Source organism: Hyla sarda, chromosome 9, assembly GCF_029499605.1.
Source record: "Hyla sarda isolate aHylSar1 chromosome 9, aHylSar1.hap1, whole genome shotgun sequence".
In the NCBI taxonomy this organism is placed as follows: domain Eukaryota; kingdom Metazoa; phylum Chordata; class Amphibia; order Anura; family Hylidae; genus Hyla; species Hyla sarda.
Window position 1 is genome coordinate 9,764,087 of NC_079197.1, and position 19,090 is coordinate 9,783,176.

The 19,090-nt window shown below is 43.7% G+C and overlaps 2 protein-coding genes and 1 pseudogene across 9 annotated transcripts in view; 1 reads left to right on the forward strand and 2 right to left on the reverse strand.

Annotated features, from left to right (window-relative positions):
- LOC130291329 (chemokine-like protein TAFA-1) overlaps positions 1–19,090 on the reverse strand; it is a 97,133-nt gene that overhangs the window by 57,038 nt on the left and 21,005 nt on the right. For all 5 annotated transcript variants that reach the window (XR_008847884.1, XR_008847885.1, XM_056539988.1 and 2 more), the window contains one exon: positions 14,157–14,427. Coding sequence is in view for 3 of the 5 variants with exons in the window: in XM_056539988.1 (XP_056395963.1) it covers positions 14,157–14,341 (185 nt within the window). In the remaining 2 variants the exon portion in view is untranslated. Of the gene's footprint in view, positions 1–14,156; positions 14,428–19,090 lie in introns of those variants that run through there.
- The window catches only part of GATA1 (GATA binding protein 1), a 47,551-nt gene that overhangs the window by 13,413 nt on the left and 15,048 nt on the right, over positions 1–19,090 (forward strand). The gene's annotated exons all lie outside the window — the stretch shown is intronic.
- On the reverse strand, positions 18,499–18,602 carry LOC130292102 (U2 spliceosomal RNA; annotated as a pseudogene).

Sequence of the window (19,090 nt, forward strand, 5' to 3'; positions counted from 1 at the left end):
AGCAGAATAGTGAGTACAGCTAATGCAGGCTTAAAGTGTACCTGTACTTAGCAACATTTTTTATATAATGTATATTTGTAATATACATTGGTTAAAAAATATGTATAATTTGGGGTGAAAAATGCTGTCTCTGTAAGGAAACCAAATACAGGAAGTGTAGGAGAACAAGCAGGGCTCTGTGCAGGCTCTTGGCTTGTAAATCATCCTGCTGTGTGAGCCAGGAGCCTGCACAGAGCCCCGCTTGTCCTCAGTGTACAGAGACCCGCCTGTCCTCAGTGTACAGAGCCCCGCTTGTCCTCAGTGTACAGAGCCCTGCTTGTCCTCAGTGTACAGAGCCCCCGCTTGTCCTTAGTGTACAGAGCCCCCGCTTGTCCTCAGTGTACAGAGCCCCCGCTTGTCCTCAGTGTACAGAGCCCCGCTTGTCCTTAGTGTACAGAGCCCCGCTTGTCCTCCGTGTACAGAGCCCTGCTTGTCCTCAGTGTACAGAGCCCTGCTTGTCCTCGGTGCACAGAGCCCCGCTTGTCCTCGGTGTAAAGAGCCCTGCTTTTCCTCAGTGTACAGGGCCCCGCTTGTCCTCAGTGTACAGAGCCCCGCTTGTCCTCAGTGTACAGAGCCCCGCTTGTCCTCAGTGTACAGAGCCCCGCTTGTCCTCAGTGTACAGAGCCCCGCTTGTCCTCAGTGTACAGAGCCCTGCTTGTTCTCAGTGTACAGAGCCCTGCTTGTCCTCAGTGTACAGAGCCCTGTTTGTTCTCAGTGTAAAAAATGTTAAGACATAAAGGGTCTAAAGGACGTCCCCTAGAGGTCATAGGGGATAAGATGTCTGATTGCGGGGGGGGTGGGGGGGGGGGCTGGGACCTACCGTGATCTCCCTGCAGCTTCTGCATTCTATGCAGGGGCTGCGTCTCCCGTTTCGAAAACTTCCGGGTTTCCGGGACTGGGAACGTGACGTGATGCGTGGCAAAATAAAGTAGGCTTTGCGCAAAAATATTAATATTATACATTTATTTGCTGAAATAATAAATACAGCTCCACTGCATAAAGTGGTGTACGGTGCACCAAACACTAGGCAACTTTGAAAGATGTTCTACCGAAAATTGCGTAAAAAAAATTGATATGGGCAGGTGACTCCAGTGTTTACCTCTATATATGAGGCGGTAGTATGGTAAGACATGCTTCATACTGATAAGATCGCACGTGTCTTGTCATCGTCTACACAACCTGGCAGGCAGCCACCAGTACTGCCAGGAGCTTTATACACATGTGCACAAGAAGCTTTATACCTCTGCGCTGCTTATAAAATATGGCCGCCCCAGGGATAATTGATACCTGCGGCCAACTATTCAAGGTTTTGGTCACAGGAATAGGAAAAAAGAGCTAATTTCTTCTATAAACAGCGCCACCCCCTGTGCGTCACTTCACTAGAATGGAGCTGCAATAGCACGCACAACCTGAGGACTGGGGTGGAGCTGTTTTTGGAAGAAATCAGCTCTGTTGAGTTATTTATTTATTTTTTTAACCCTGAACAACCTCTTTATCTCCTTCCTGCACGGATATAACATTCAGCTGACGCTCCACTGAAACAGTCAATATTGGCCACCACATTTGAAAGGTTAAAGATTAGGGGCCATCACTGGTATCTGATCTCCCCAACTTTCCCTGTGTGGCATGATGTGTAGATGGGGGGGGGGGGGGCGGCATTATGTTGTCATGGCAGCCAGGGACCTAATTAAAGTTATCCAGGAAAAAATTAAAGTTATCCAGGAAAAAAACTTTATATAGATATATATATATATATATATATATATATATATATATATATATATATATGTATATATATATATATATATATATGTATATATCAACTGGCTCCAGAAAGTTAAACAGATTTGTATATTACTTCTATTAAAAAAAATCTTAATCCTTTCAGTACTTATGAGCTTCTGAAGTGGAGTTGTTCTTTTCTGTCTAAGTGCTCTCTGATGACACCTGTCTCAGGAACCGCCCAGTCTAGAAGCAAATCCCCATAGCAAACCTCTTCTACTCTGTGCAGTTCCCGAGACAAGCAGAGATGTCAGCAGAGAGCACTGTTGCCAGACAGAAAAGAACAACTCAACTTCTGCAGCTGATAATTATTGAAAGGATTAAGATTTTTTTAATAGAAGTAATTTACAAATCTGTTTAACTTTCTGGCACCAGTTGATTTAAAAAAAAAATAATGTTTTCCTCCGGAGTACCCCTTTAAGGTGTTTTCACACTGATAAATTGATGAGGAATTTACTTATGAGTTCTCCTATCCATCTCCGCCTTGAATAAACTTCCATCGATTTTAATGGTCTTTCCGACGCTCTGTTCACACTGAGGAATTTCTGCGGTCGAAATTCCCATGCGGAATTTAGTCCCCGCCCTCACTTTCTGGACTTTTGTCCCTGCCTGTGCTTCAGCTAAGACAAAGATGATGCTCAAGTCGGACAGGATTATGTTTTGGATGGTATGGGGACCCCTAGTGGTGATTTTTCATATGCCAGGATTTCTATAAAAAGTAAATTAACTTTTTTTTTTTTTATGAAGTATATTAGAAAGGTTAATGTTTTGGCAACATGTACAACATAGAAAAGGATTGTGATTCTGCCAGCGCCCATTTAAAGCCCAAATCCAATTAGGTCAGGTCTGAACTAGAGATGAGCGAACTTACAGTAAATTCGATTCGTCACGAACTTCTCGGCTCGGCAGTTGATGACTTTTCCTTCATAAATTAGTTCAGCTTTCCAGTGCTCCGGTGGGCTGGAAAAGGTGGATACAGTCCTAGGAGACTCTTTCCTAGGACTGTATCCACCTTTTCCAGCCCACCGGAGCGCCTAAAGGCTGAACTAATTTACGCAGGATAAGTCATCAACTGCCGAGCCGAGAAGTTCGTGACGAATCGAATTTACTGTAAGTTCGCTCATCTCTAGTCTGAACAATAATGGATTCATATCAAGTGCAGATTAGACGTTCATGCGTGAAGTAGTCTCAACCCTTTAGGCCCTAGATCTACAAACTTGGTGCCTCCAGATATTGCAAAACTACAACCCCCAGTATGCCCGGACAGCCGTTGGCTGTCCGGGCATGCTGGAAGTTGTAGTTTTGCAACAGCTGGAGGTCCACTCTTTTGGAGCCCAACCCAGCTAAACTGTTTGGTTGCTCTCCCTTTGTGTTTCCCCAATTGTGTCTCCCATCTAGTATGCACATAGTTTTTCACTAGAATACCCCTTTAACTATTTATTCTCATCTTAACTGGCTACAGAAAGTTAAACAGATTTGTAAATTGCTTCTATTAAAATCTTAATCCTACCAGTACTTATCAGCTGATGAAGTTGACTTGTTCTTTTCTGTCTGAACACAGTGCTCTCTGCTGACACCTCTGTCTGTCTCAGGAACTGTCCAGAGTAGGAGCAAACCTATCCTGCGCCGGACAGTTCCTGAGACAGACAGAGGTGTCAGCAGAGAGCACTGTGGTGAGACAGAAAAGAACAACTCAACTTCAGCAGCTGATAAGTACTAGAAGGATTAAGATATATATTTTTTTTAAATAGAAGTAATTTACAATTCTGTTTAACTTTCTGGAGCCAGTTGATATGATAAAAATGTTTTTTTTACTGGAGTACCCCTTTAAAGGAGCACTGCAGTGTTAGACCCTTATCCCCTAAGTAAGTGTCTGATCGCAGGGGGTCTGACTGCTGGGACACCCCCCCCCCCCCCTCCCCCCTGCAATCTCTTGTATGGGGACCTGGCATTGACACGGCTAATGTGCGTTTTGTCGACCTCGCCCCCTCGACAACACCCCCCTCCATAGAGCTCTATGGGAGAGCCGGGGATGCACGAACAGGGCAGAGTCGGGGCCCCGTACAGAAGATCGCGGGGGGGGGGGGAGACCCCGCAATCAAACGGGGATAGGGGATAAGTGTCTAACCCTGCAGATCTCCTTTAACAAGGTCATTTGGGGTTTGTTCGGGATTTGAGTCGTCCCCCCCCCCCTAATTCTAGCCCTAAATATTCTGGTCCTAGATGTTAATATTTAGGTTTTTTTCAGATCTGCTGCTGTTAGAGATTTCACAAACTACGAGCATCAAAAAGGAAGTAAGAAGGGATCAGATCTGCAGACCTCAGAATTCTAAGGAATTCATGTAAAACAGAAACTACGGGGTGAACGGCTCAACGTCAAAAGGGGCCACAACATATACCACGGGGCGCCCTGCAGTGTTTAGGGGACCAGGTGTAGTCTATGGGGACCAGGTGTAGTCTATGGGGACCAGGTGTAGTCTATGGGGACCAGGTGTAGTCTATGGGGACCAGGTGTAGTCTATGGGGACCAGGTGTAGTCTATGGGGACCAGGTGTAGTCAATGGGGACCAGGTGTAGTCTATGGGGACCAGGTGTAGTCTATGGGGACCAGGTGTAGTCTATGGGGACCAGGTGTAGTCTATGGGGACCAGGTGTAGTCAATGGGGACCAGGTGTAGTTTATGGGGACCAGGTGTAGTCTATGGGGACCAGGTGTAGTCAATGGGGACCAGGTGTAGTCTATGGGGACCAGGTGTAGTCTATGGCTAAGTTTCCACTTGTTTTTTTTTCTGGAAGTTTTTGGAGATCTGTTATTGCAGTTTTTGAGCCAAAGCCAGAAATGTATTCAAAAGGAATAGGACATATAAAGGAAGGACTTCTCCTCCCTTAGGCTAGGTTCAGACTACAGAATTTCCGCCGGAATTTTCGCTTTGAAATTTCCGGCAGAAATTCCGCTTACTATAATGCATAGTGTAGAGAATAGTTTTCCATTCACAAATTCACACTTCGGAATTTGTGAAGCGGAAAATCCGGATGAAAAATCCGCTAGAAAATTTCCACCTGAAGAAAGGGGTTGCTCTTTCTTCAGGCGGAAATCCTAGCGGAACACATAGCAGTCTATAGGAGACTGCAGTGTCCGCGCGGTCCTAGCGCCGACTAATTCAGTCGGCGCAGGCGGAACTTGGAATCTCCAGGCGGAAATTTTCTACCCGGAGATTCCGTAGTCTGAACCTAGCCTTATGGATCCACTTCTGACTTTGGCTCAAAAACTGCAGTGGCAGATCTCCAAAAACTGCCAGAAAAAAACCCAAGTGGAAACCAAGCCTAAAAGTGATTATGTTTACTTTGTTTATGCGGTTGTTTTTGTTGGTTTATTTTTATTTATTTTCTATGCAGGACTCAAAAGCGCAGGCTACGATGCCTTAAAATCCTGCAAAAAAAAAAGAAAGAAGCAAAAAACAAAAAGGTATATATTTAAGAAATATAAATATATTTAGGAATAAAGATTTTAGATCCATCAAAAGCAATACATCCGGACAGGAGTACATTACGGAAAACATCAGGTAGTAGAACAGTAAATACCTATATACCGTAAGTGCAAACTATATACCTAAGCTAATATGTAAAAAAATCTCGGCTGAAGATAAATAAATATAAACTCAACCTACAAAATACCGCAGCACAAAGGCCTCGTTCTTACGGCGGAAATTATAAGTTGGAAAAATTCTGCTTGGAAATTCCGAAGCAGCAAAGACACATGGTTAACATAGCACTAACCAGTACATAGCAATCCAATGATTGCTATTGACAATCCCCTGTGGGGACTAAGAGGTCAAATAAATAATAAAAACATGTTTTTAAAGATATATAAAAGCCCCCCCCCCCCCAAATAAATAAAAAATAATAATTAAAAAATATATATAAATCACCCCTTTTTCCCATAAAACAAATACATATTTGGTATATGCGTAAATGGCAGAACTTTTAGTATAATGTTCATGATCCCGCATAAATGTAAAAAATAAATAAATCAAACACCGGAATTGCTGATTTTTGTGTGTCATAAATAGTGTCAAAATTAAAGCGTACCTGTCATTATCAAAAACTTTTTATATAAAGGAGATAATACCATTATATGTATATTTGTAATATACATTGGTTATAAAATGTGTATATTTTTGGGTAAAAAAATAAATGCTGTCCCTGTAGTTATTGCCTGTGTGTCTCTGTGTAGAGACCAAATACAGGAAGTGAGGACAGGACAAGCAGGGCTCTGTGCAGACTCCTGGCTTGTCAATCATCCTGCTGTGTGAGGGTCATAGAGCATGACTAAGGGGGTTTGCCCTGAAAAGATTGGACATGAAGTTTTATCGCTATAAGATGTGAAGTTGTGATACAGACAATAAAGAAAAGAAGTGATTCAGAAAGCAACTGAGTTTGTGAGTAACTTCGCTGTCTGAGGTCGTTACATGCCGAAGCCACGCTGTCCAGGTACGCTTGTTGAAAAATTGATGTGAAGAGGTTGTGCAGGGACCTAGGTGCCTGTCGACTTGTGCAGTACTTAGTAATTGTAGTACTTGTATCTAAACTGTGTCCGAGGACTTTTTGTATTTCAAAGGGTGTCATAGAGACTCAGTGTAGAGAGTCCTGCTTGTCCTCAGTGTACAGGCCCCGCTTGTCCTCAGTGTACAGAGCCCTGCTTGTCCTCAGTGTACAGAGTCCTGCTTGTCCTCAGTGTACAGAGTCCTGCTTGTCCACAGTGTATAGAGCCCCGCTTGTCCTCAGTGTACAGAGCCCCGCTTGTCCTCAGTGTACAGAGCCCCGCTTGTCCTCAGTGTACAGAGCCCCGCTTGTCCTCAGTGTACAGAGCCCCGCTTGTCCTCAGTGTACAGAGCCCTGCTTGTCCTCAGTGTACAGAGCCCCGCTTGTCCTCAGTGTACAGAGCCCCGCTTGTCCTTTTTAACCATATTACAAATATAATTTTATTTTCTACATTATATAAAAGTTTTTGTTATTGACAGGTACACTTTAACGCCTTGGCGCAAAACGCCGTTTATAAACGGCACTGTGGCACGGGAGGGTTATGAAGCGAGCTCAGTAGCTGAGCTCGCATCATACCCGCATGGTCCTGGCTGCTATCAGCAGCCAGGACCCGTGGCTAATGCTGGACATCGCCGTTTAGGCAGATGTCCGGCATTAACTCTTTAGACGCGGCGATCAAAGGTGAAAGTGAAAGCTTCCGGGCAGCTCAGTCGGGCTGATCGAGACCATTGCGGTAAAATTGAGATGTCCCGATCAGCTAGGTTGCATCACGAGGGTGCCTACCTGCCGTCCGATCGGCGATTGATTGCTCCAAGCCTGAAATCCAGGCTAGATCATTCGACCGCCGATAACACTGATCAATGCAGTGCAATGGCATTGATCAGTGTATTGAATCAATGTACTGCATGTTATAATCCTCTATGGGGGCTATAACACTGCAAGAAAAAAAGTTAATTAAGATGATTTAACCCCTTCCCTAATAAAAGTTTCAATCACCCCCCCTTTTCCCATAAAAATATACTGTATATACTGTGTAAATAAAAATAAACATATGTGGTATCGCAGTGTGCGTAAATGTCTGAACTATAAAAATATATTGTTAATTAAACCGCACGGTTAATGGCGTTTGCAAAAAAAAAAAGTAAAAATAGTGTATTTTTGGTCACTTTTTATACCATAAAAAATGAATAAAAAGCGATCAAAAAGTCCGATAAAAACAAAGTTGGTACCGATAAAAAGTTCAGATCACAGAAAAAAAATGAGCCCTCATACCGCCCTGTATGTAGAAAAAAATAACAAAAGTTATAGGGGTCAGAAGATGACAATTTTCAACGTATACATTTTCCTGCATGTAGTTATGATTTTTTCCAGAAGTGCGACAAAATCAAACCTATATAAGTAGGGTATCATTTTAACCGTATGGCCCTACAGAATAAAAAGAAGGTGTAATTTTTTCCCAAAATTTATTTCGCCTTAGATTTTTGGGAAAATGACTGATGTCATTACAAAGTAGAAATGGTGGCACAAAAAATAAGCCATCATATGGATTTTTAGGTGCAAAATTGAAAGGGTTATGATTTTTAAAAGGTGAGGAGGAAAATACGAAAGTGCAAAAACGGAAAAACACTCAGTCCTTAAGGGATTAATAAAAAATTATCAAAAAGTTTCACTAAAATAAAAATGGTACCTATAAAAACTACAGATCACAGCACAAAAAATTTACCCTCATACAGCCCCTCTGTACAGACAAATTAACAAGTTTGGCTATTTTCACACTCCAGGAATTCTGCATGGAGTTCCTCATGAAAATGTATAGCCAATACACTTAAATTTGATTCCACTGTCCCATTCACACAGCTGAATTTCTGCTGCAGAATTTCTGCTGCAGGATTTCCACTGCCGGAATTCCATTGAGCTGAATGGGCAGTACATTTCTGCAGAATTTATTGCACAATTTTCATGCAGAATTCTGAAATTCGGCCCTGTGAACATAGCCTTATAGGGGTCTCAGTTGGACACGTTTTAACATACTTATTTTGTTAAAATGTTGACTGTTTTTAAAAGTAGTAAAATAATAGAAAAGAATACAGTGATCCCTCAACTTACAATGGCCTCAACATACAATAGTTTCAACATACAATGGTCTTTTCTGGACCATCGTAAGTTGAAACCAGACTCAACATACAATGTACAGACAGTTCAGATCTGTGAAACGTGTCAATGGCCGGAAGAACCGACCAATGAAAATGGGCATTTTACTGGTAAAACCCCTGTATTACTGAAGTGTATGCACTGACTGGTGTCTGGTAGCACCCCCTACAGTACAGGGAGGTATTATATGTTCTGTACTCTTTACCTGTATTACTGAAGTGTATGCACTGACTGGTGTCTGGTAGCGCCCCCTACAGTACAGGAAGGTATTACATGTTCTGTACTCTTTACCTGTATTACTGAAGTGTATGCACTGACTGGTGTCTGGTAGCGCCCCCTACAGTACAGGGAGGCATTACATGTTCTGTACTCTTTACCTGTATTACTGAAGTGTATGCACTGACTGGTGTCTGGTAGCGCCCCCTACAGTACAGGGAGGTATTACATGTTCTGTTCTCTTTACCTGTATTACTGAAGTGTATGCACTGACTGGTGTCTGGTAGCGCCCCCTACAGTACAGGGAGGTATTACATGTTCTGTACTCTTTACCTGTATTACTGAAGTGTATGCACTGACTGGTGTCTGGTAGCGCCCCCTACAGTACGGGGAGGTATTACACATTCTGTACTCTTTGCCTGTATTACTGAAGTGTATGCACTGACTGGTGTCTGGTAGCGCCCCCCTACAGTACAGGGAGGTATTACATGTTCTGTACTCTTTACCTGTACCAGGGTTACCTGCTCCTTTGGACACCAGGTGAGGGCGGCTCCATGTTACTTTTTTAGGACACTGTGTACTGTACAGGACCCTGAAGAAGCTCCTGTCCTCTACATAGACCAGTGTTTCCCAAGAGTGGCCCCAGCAGTTGCAAAACTACAATTCCCAGCATGCCCGGACAGCCTTTGGCTGTCCGGGCATCCTGGGAGTTGTAGTTTTGCAATGGCTGGAGGCTCCCTGCTTGGGAAACACTGACATAGACAGTGATTACAGCTCCCAGCAGATCTTTATTACTTTTATATGTAAGGATTTGCTTTATCTATATTAGTTATCTACTCATTTTTCTTTAATTCTCACCTTTTCCTATTTTTGGAGACATTTTGGTGCCTTTAGAACCAATTACCAGGTTTCCATAGAGTTCTGGTCTCAACATACAATGGTTTCAACATACAATGGTCGTCCTGAAACCAATTAATATTGTAACTTGAGGGACCACTGTATAAAAATGGGGTACCGTTTTAACCACATTGACTTACAGAATTAACAAAACATGTCAGTTTTATCGTAAAAAGACACTGGGTAAAAAACAAACAAAAAAAAAACACATAAATTTCATAGTTTTTTTTTCAATTCCTCAATTTTTTTTTTTTTTTTTTGCTTTGCCATAAATTTTAGGGTAAAATGAAAGATGTCATTGCGCAGTATAATTGGTCTCATAAAAAAAAACCTCCTATGGGTCTAAAGATGAAAAAAATCAAGAATAATGTCTCTTAAAAGGAGGGAAAGCAAAAACGCAGAAAATTAAACCTGACTGTGTCCTCAAGGCCTAATGGGAAAAATGAAAGCAAAAGTACTTAAAAAAATAGGTATAAAAAACTGCAATATGTTCTGATAATGTTTTTGATTTTAATCTACGGAAAAGTATCAGTCAGTGCTCAGTAACCTCAGTGTTAGAATCACTCAATGTGAGAACTGACGGAATTCAATGTGAGTTCTGTAGTGTGTTTTTTTATATATCTGCAGTATTTTTGCGGGATACTATACATATATATATATATACATAAGAGGTGGACGCATTTATGTGACATAGTGTGTATATTGTGTGAGGGGTGGAGTCACTTATGGGATATACTGTATATATATAATGTGAGGGGTGGAGTCACTTATGGGATATACTGTATATATAATGTGAGGGGTGGACTCACTTATGGGATATACTGTATATATAATGTGAGGGGTGGAGTCACTTATAGGATATACTGTATATAATGTGAGGGGTGGAGTCACTTATAGGAGATACTGTATATAATGTGAGGGGTGGAGTCACTTATGGGAGATACTGTATATAATGTGAGGGGTGGAGTCACTTATAGGAGATACTGTATATATAATGTGAGGGGTGGAGTCACTTATGGGATATACTGTATATATAATGTGAGGGGTGGAGTCACTTATGGGATATACTGTATATATAATGTGAGGGGTGGAGTCACTTATGGGATATACTGTATATATAATGTGAGGGGTGGAGTCACTTATGGGATATACTGTATATATAATGTGAGGGGTGGAGTCACTTATGGGATATACTGTATATATAATGTGAGGGGTGGAGTCACTTATGGGAAATACTGTATATATAATGTGAGGGGTGGACTCACTTATAGGAGATACTGTATATATAATATGAGGGGTGGAGTCACTTATGGGATATACTGTATATATAATGTGAGGGGTGGAGTCACTTATGGGAAATACTGTATATATAATGTGAGGGGTGGACTCACTTATAGGAGATACTGTATATAATGTGAGGGGTGGAGTCACTTATGGGAGATACTGTATATATAATGTGAGGGGTGGAGTCACTTATGGGAGATACTGTATATAATGTGAGGGGTGGAGTCACTTATGGGAGATACTGTATATATAATGTGAGGGGTGGACTCACTTATGGGAGATACTGTATATATAATGTGAGGGGTGGAGTCACTTATGGGATATACTGTATATATAATGTGAGGGGTGGAGTCACTTATGGGATATACTGTATATATAATGTGAGAGGTGGAGTCACTTATGGGATATACTGTATATATAATGTGAGGGGTGGAGTCACTTATGGGATATACTGTATATATAATGTGAGGGGTGGACTCACTTATGGGATATACTGTATATATAATGTGAGGGGTGGAGTCACTTATGGGAGATACTGTATATATAATGTGAGGGGTGGAGTCACTTATGGGAGATACTATATATAATGTGAGGGGTGGAGTCACTTATGGGATATACTGTATATATAATGTGAGGGGTGGACTCACTTATGGGATATACTGTATATATAATGTGAGGGGTGGAGTCACTTATGGGATATACTTTATATAATGTGAGGGGTGGACTCACTTATGGGATATACTGTATATAATGTGAGGGGTGGAGTCACTTATGGGATTTACTGTATATATAATGTGAGGGGTGGACTCACTTATGGGATATACTGTATATAATGTGAGGGGTGGACTCACTTATGGGATATACTGTATATAATGTGAGGGGTGGAGTCACTTATGGGATATACTGTATATATAATGTGAGGGGTGGAGTCACTTATGGGATATACTGTATATATAATGTGAGGGGTGGAGTAACTTATGGGATATACTGTATATATAATGTGAGGGGTGGAGTCACTTATGGGATATACTGTATATATAATGTGAGGGGTGGAGTCACTTATGGGATATACTGTATATATAATGTGAGGGGTGGAGTCACTTATGGGATATACTGTATATATAATGTGAGGGGTGGAGTCACTTATGGGATATACTGTATATATAATGTGAGGGGTGGAGTCACTTATGGGATATACTGTATATATAATGTGAGGGGTGGAGTCACTTATGGGATATACTGTATATATAATGTGAGGGGTGGAGTCACTTATGGGATATACTGTATATATAATGTGAGGGGTGGACTCACTTATGGGAGATACTGTATATATAATGTGAGGGGTGGACTCACTTATGGGAGATCCTGTATATATTATGTGAGGGGTGGACTCACTTATGGGAGATACTGTATATATAATGTGAGGGGTGGAGTCACTTATGGGATATACTGTATATATAATGTGAGGGGTGGAGTCACTTATGGGATATACTGTATATATAATGTGAGGGGTGGAGTCACTTATGGGAGATACTGTATATATAATGTGAGGGGTGGAGTCACTTATGGGAGATACTGTATATAATGTGAGGGGTGGAGTCACTTATGGGATATACTGTATATATAATGTGAGGGGTGGAGTCACTTATGGGAGATACTGTATATAATGTGAGGGGTGGAGTCACTTATGGGATATACTGTATATATAATGTGAGGGGTGGACTCACTTATGGGATATACTGTATATATAATGTGAGGGGTGGAGTCACTTATGGGATATACTGTATATATAATGTGAGGGGTGGAGTCACTTATGGGAGATACTGTATATATAATGTGAGGGGTGGACTCACTTATGGGATATACTGTATATATAATGTGAGGGGTGGACTCACTTATGGGAGATACTGTATATATAATGTGAGGGGTGGACTCACTTATGGGATATACTGTATATATAATGTGAGGGGTGGAGTCACTTATGGGAGATACTGTATATAATGTGAGGGGTGGACTCACTTATGGGAGATACTGTATATAATGTGAGGGGTGGAGTCACTTATGGGAGATACTATATAATGTGAGGGGTGGAGTCACTTATGGGATATACTGTATATATAATGTGAGGGGTGGACTCACTTATGGGAGATACTGTATATAATGTGAGGGGTGGACTCACTTATGGGATATACTGTATATATAATGTGAGGGGTGGACTCACTTATGGGATATACTGTATATAATGTGAGGGGTGGACTCACTTATGGGAGATACTGTATATATAATATGAGGGGTGGAGTCACTTATGGGAGATACTGTATATATAATGTGAGGGGTGGACTCACTTATGGGATATACTGTATATATAATGTGAGGGGTGGACTCACTTATGGGATATACTGTATATATAATGTGAGGGGTGGAGTCACTTATGGGATATACTGTATATATAATGTGAGGGGTGGACTCACTTATGGGATATACTGTATATATAATGTGAGGGGTGGAGTCTCTTATGGGATATACTATATATAATGTGAGGGGTGGACTCACTTATGGGAGATACTGTATATATAATGTGAGGGGTGGAGTCACTTATGGGATATACTGTATATATAATGTGAGGGGTGGACTCACTTATGGGATATACTGTATATATAATGTGAGGGGTGGACTCACTTATGGGATATACTGTATATATAATGTGAGGGGTGGAGTCACTTATGGGATATACTGTATATATAATGTGAGGGGTGGAGTCACTTATGGGATATACTGTATATATAATGTGAGGGGTGGAGTCACTTATGGGATATACTGTATATATAATGTGAGGGGTGGAGTCACTTATGGGATATACTGTATATATAATGTGAGGGGTGGAGTCACTTATGGGATATACTATATATAATGTGAGGGGTGGACTCACTTATGGGATATACTGTATATATAATGTGAGGGGGGGAGTCACTTATGGGATATACTGTATATATAATGTGAGGGGTGGAGTCACTTATGGGATATACTGTATATATAATGTGAGGGGTGGAGTCACTTATGGGATATACTATATATAATGTGAGGGGTGGACTCACTCACCTATGGGGGATGTTGTATATGAACAGAGGCCTTATACGAGTCTGGGGGAATCTAGGTTAAAATTCAACACATTTCACAATCAATGTGCAACTATAGATGTACATCTGGATAACAATGCAGAATTATTATATATGCCATTCAGAGTACCTGGAAAGCTGGGTGACTACCACTATGGGTAATGTAGAAGCTGCCATTGGAGGGGGGTCTACAGAAGATGAAGATATGGAAGCTGTGTTGTGATTGGTTGATATGGTTGTCGCAGTCCCCATCACCCCGGTGATTCTTCCGCCATCTTTGCCCCAGGAATGATGTGCTGTAATCTGTTTGTACATCTGGTCTTCAGAGTAACGGACATTATTTTGACATTTCTGTCGAGATCTCAGCTGATAAGTTCATTAGGGAAATAAGATCTGACTTCCTGTAACGGAACAATGTTTGGTTATTATCGGACTTCTACTATATGTCTTACATGTGGCGCTAGTCAGTGACTAATCCCCCGTGTAGTATCGTGCGGATACGTCCCCTCGTTTTGACATATGAATCATTACAGCGACCTTCTCGCCTAAAGGGCCTTTCCACCTAAAAGAAATACCCCCCCCCCAAAATACAAAACCCGAACCGTGTAATTCTACATGATTGTGTATAGATACAATGGGGGGATAGATCAAAACCTGTCCAGGGCGAAAGTTGACCAGTTGCCCATAGCAACCAATCAGATCCCTTCTTTCATTTTTTAACAAGGCCACTGCAGAATGAAAGAAGCGATCTGATTGGTTGCTATGGGAAACTGGACAACTTTCCCCCTTGACAGGTTTTGATAATTCTCCCCAAATGTGTTCAGAAAGTCTTCACACCCTTTCACTCCTTTCACATCTTATGTTGCTCCTTTCTACATTTAATACCCCACAAAATTATTAAAAAGAAAAAAACTTACATTTCACTTGGACATAAGTATTCATACCCTCTACTATGACGCTTGATATTTATCTCTGGCTCCTCCCATTTCTCCACCTTGGTCGGATTCACCTGTGGTAAATTCATCTGATTGGACAGGATTTGGGAAGACACGGCCCTGTCTATATAAGGTCTCACAGCTGACAATCTATATCAGAGCAAACACCAAGCCATGAGGCGGAAAAGACTACCTGTAGAGCTCAGAGACAGGATTGTGTGGAGCCACAGATCTGGAGAAGGGACAAAAACATTTCTACTGCACTGAAAGTTCCCAAGAGCCTCAGTGGTCTCCATAATTCTTACATGGGAGAAGAAGGAACAACCAGGACTCTTCCTAGAGCTGCCGCCCCAACAAACTAAGTTATCGGGGGAGAAGGGTCTTGGTAAGAGAGGAGACCGAGAACCCAATGGTCACACTGGCTGAGCCCCAAAGATCCTGTGTACAGATGGGAGAAACTTCCAGAAGGTCCAGAACCATCACTGAGGCCTCCACAATCTGGGCAGAAAGAAGAAAGAAGCCTCCTCAGTAATAACATGGAAGACGTCTGGAGATTACAGAAAAGATCTAAAGGATCAGACTGTGAGGGACAAGATTCTCTGGTCTGATGGAACCAAGATGGAAGTTTTTATCCTTAATACTAAATGTCATGTCTGGAGGAAACCAGGCACTGCCCATCACCCGCCCAATACCATCCCTACAGTGATCATGGTGGGGGCAGCATCATGTCTGGAGGAAACCAGGCACTGCCCATCACCCGCCCAATACCATCCCTACAGTGATCATGGTGGGGGCAGCATCATGTCTGGAGGAAACCAGGCACTGCCCATCACCTGCCCAATACCATCCCTACAGTGATCATGGTGGGGGCAGCATCATATCTGGAGGAAACCAGGCACTGCCCATCACCTGCCCAATACCATCTCTACAGTGATCATGGTGGGGGCAGCATCATGTCTGGGGGAAACCAAGCACTGCCCAGCACCTGCCCAATACCATCCCTACAGTGATCATGGTGGGGGCAGCATCATGTCTGGAGGAAACCAGGCACTGCCCATCACCTGTCCAATACCATCCCTACAGTGATCATGGTGGGGGCAGCATCATGTCTGGGGGAAACCAGGCACTGCCCATCACCTGCCCAATACCATCCCTACAGTGATCATGGTGGGGGCAGCATCATGTCTGGGGGAAACCAGGCCCTGTCCATCACCTGCCCAATACCATCCCTACAGTGATCATGGTGGGGGCAGCATCATGTCTGGGGGAAACCAGGTACTACCCATCACCTGCCCAATACCATCCCTACAGTGATCATGGCGGGGGCAGCATCATGTCTGGAGGAAACCAAGCACTGCCCATCACCGGCCCAATACCCTCCCTACAGTGATCATGGTGGGGGCAGCATCATGTCTGGAGGAAACCAGGCACTGCCATCACCTGCCCAATACCCTCCCTACAGTGATCATTGTGGGGGCAGCATCATGTCTGGGGGAAACCAAGCACTGCCCATCACCTGCCCAATACCATCCCTACAGTGATCATGGTGGGGGCAGCATCATGTCTGGGGGAAACAAGGCACTGCCCATCACCTGCCCAATACCATCCCTACAGTGATCATGGTGGGGGCAGCATCATGTCTGGGGGAAACCAGGCACTGCCCATCACCTGCCCAATACCATCCCTACAGTGATCATGGTGGGGGCAGCATCATGTATAGAGGAAACCAGGTACTGCCCATCACCTGCCCAATACCATCCCTACAGTGATCATGGTGGGGGCAGCATCATGTCTGGGGGAAACCAGGCACTGCCCATCACCTGCCCAATACCATCCCTACAGTGATCATGGTGGGGGCAGCATCATGTCTGGGGGAAACCAGGCACTGCCCATCACCTGCCCAATACCATCCCTACAGTGATCATGGTGGGGGCAGCATCATGTATAGAGGAAACCAGGTACTGCCCATCACCTGCCCAATACCATCCCTACAGTGATCATGGTGGGGGCAGCATCATGTCTGGGGGAAACCAGGCACTGCCCATCACCTACCCAATACCATCCCTACAGTGATCATGGTGGGGGCAGCATCATGTCTGGGGGAAACCAGGTACTGCCCATCACCTGCCCAATACCATCCCTACAGTGATCATGGTGGGGGCAGCATCATGTCTGGAGGAAACAAGGTACTGCCCATCACCTACCCAATACCATCCCTACAGTGATCATGGTGGGGGCAGCATCATGTCTGGGGGAAACCAGGCACTGCCCATCACCTGCCCAATACCATCCCTACAGTGATCATGGCGGGGGCAGCATCATGTCTGATGGAAACCATGCACTGCCCCTCACCTGCCCAATACCATCCCTACAGTGATCATGGTGGGGGCAGCATCATGTCTGGGGGAAACCAGGCACTGCCCATCACCTGTCCAATACCATCCCTACAGTGATCATGGTGGGGGCAGCATCATGTCTGGAGGAAACCAGGCACTGCCCATCACCTACCCAATACCATCCCTACAGTGATCATGGTGGGGGCAGCATCATGTCTGGAGGAGACCAGGCACTGCCCATCACTTGAAATGATCTGCAGAGAAGAATGGCAGACATTCCCCATGTCCAGCTTGTAGCCTCATCCCCAAGAAGACTTGATGCTTTAATTGCTGCCTAAAGGGCCTCCAACTAATTTTTTCTATTATGAATTAGCAAAAAATTCTAACATTCTGTTATTACTCTCTCATTGTGCACTATGGTTGCACATTTTATGTGCAAACATTTTTTTTAAGAGCCGAGGCGCGTGCTCTCTATCACCCAAAGTGCAAGAAAAAGTGCAAACGTGTCACACTAAAAATCGTGCACAAAGGATGCAGTCTATAGCTAAGCCCTTCTCCAACAGGAGAGAGGCCCCCCCCAACAAACCTACCCTTCACCTTCAGGCCAAAAGGCACCTGCAAGGATCCAGGTTTGATGCCCCTTTTCGCTGAAGCTACTAAGGGACGAAAATTCCCCTGGCTTCAACCTAGGCGTTAACCAAGGTATCAGCCGAGGAGCCGTATACTGATGGCATCTTGACCGAAGCCAAGATGCCCAGGGGTTGCAGGGAGGTGAGGAACCTAATGGCCACACACACCTCCCCTAGACCACCAGGAGGGACACCCAGAAGGGCTACCGCACCCTGCCAATCCTGTGTACAAATAAAGACACAAACGTGGCACAGTGACATACAAAAAAATAATAAATAAGTGCAGATATACTGCCCGGTCATCCGACCGGATCTATAAAAATTGCCCGGATCCTAGCCAAAAGGCCGGGATACCAAGGGTGAGTGCCAAAGGGGAAGAGTAATGGTTCAGTGTGTTCACTTAGTGAGTTATAAGACCCAGTGAGTTTCAGCACCTCAGGGTCACCACTCCCCGAGGCACACAAGTACCTCAGCTCTACACCCCTCTACCTCATGGCGAGACCCGGAGGAAACCGGTCACATCAGGACAGCCGTCGAGCTGATTCCTCAGAACCAGCCCCGTAACGCCCCCGTACACCTGCCCCCTCCATGCAGCACCCATCCCCATCAGCCCCACACCGGTAACTGATAAGAACAGATACTACACTTGATCTTAGCCAAAAGGCCGAGAAGCGATTTCATGTGCAGAACTAGACATATTTACTATTCAGGAACCTGGAAATGCTGTGTGGCAATGATAGAAGCTGACTCCCCCCCCCATCATCTCCCATAATTCCATGCATTGCAGCATTTCCATATTTATGAGGGATCTATGTTCATCCAGAGCCACCTGATTCATGAATAGAATATTTCAGCAGAGTAGAATGTAAGTCTGCAGGATAATGTACATGTCATTCATAGTCTATAGACAGCTGGGTACCAACCCTGTGGTGTCACCTGCTCAGTGAGGCCATGATAAGTGGATGTGATGCCCGTCCTCTGCCAGCTGTTACAGAGTTCACTCTTCAGGACCTTGGACAGCGGGCACATTGCTTGATCCTTGGAATTGTAAAAAAAAAAAAAAAGAAGCTGTCCACATACAGGGGTCCTTAAAGGGGTACTCCACTTCCCCAGCGTTCAGAACATTTTGTTCCGAATGCTTGGAGCGGGCGGCGGGGGTCGTGA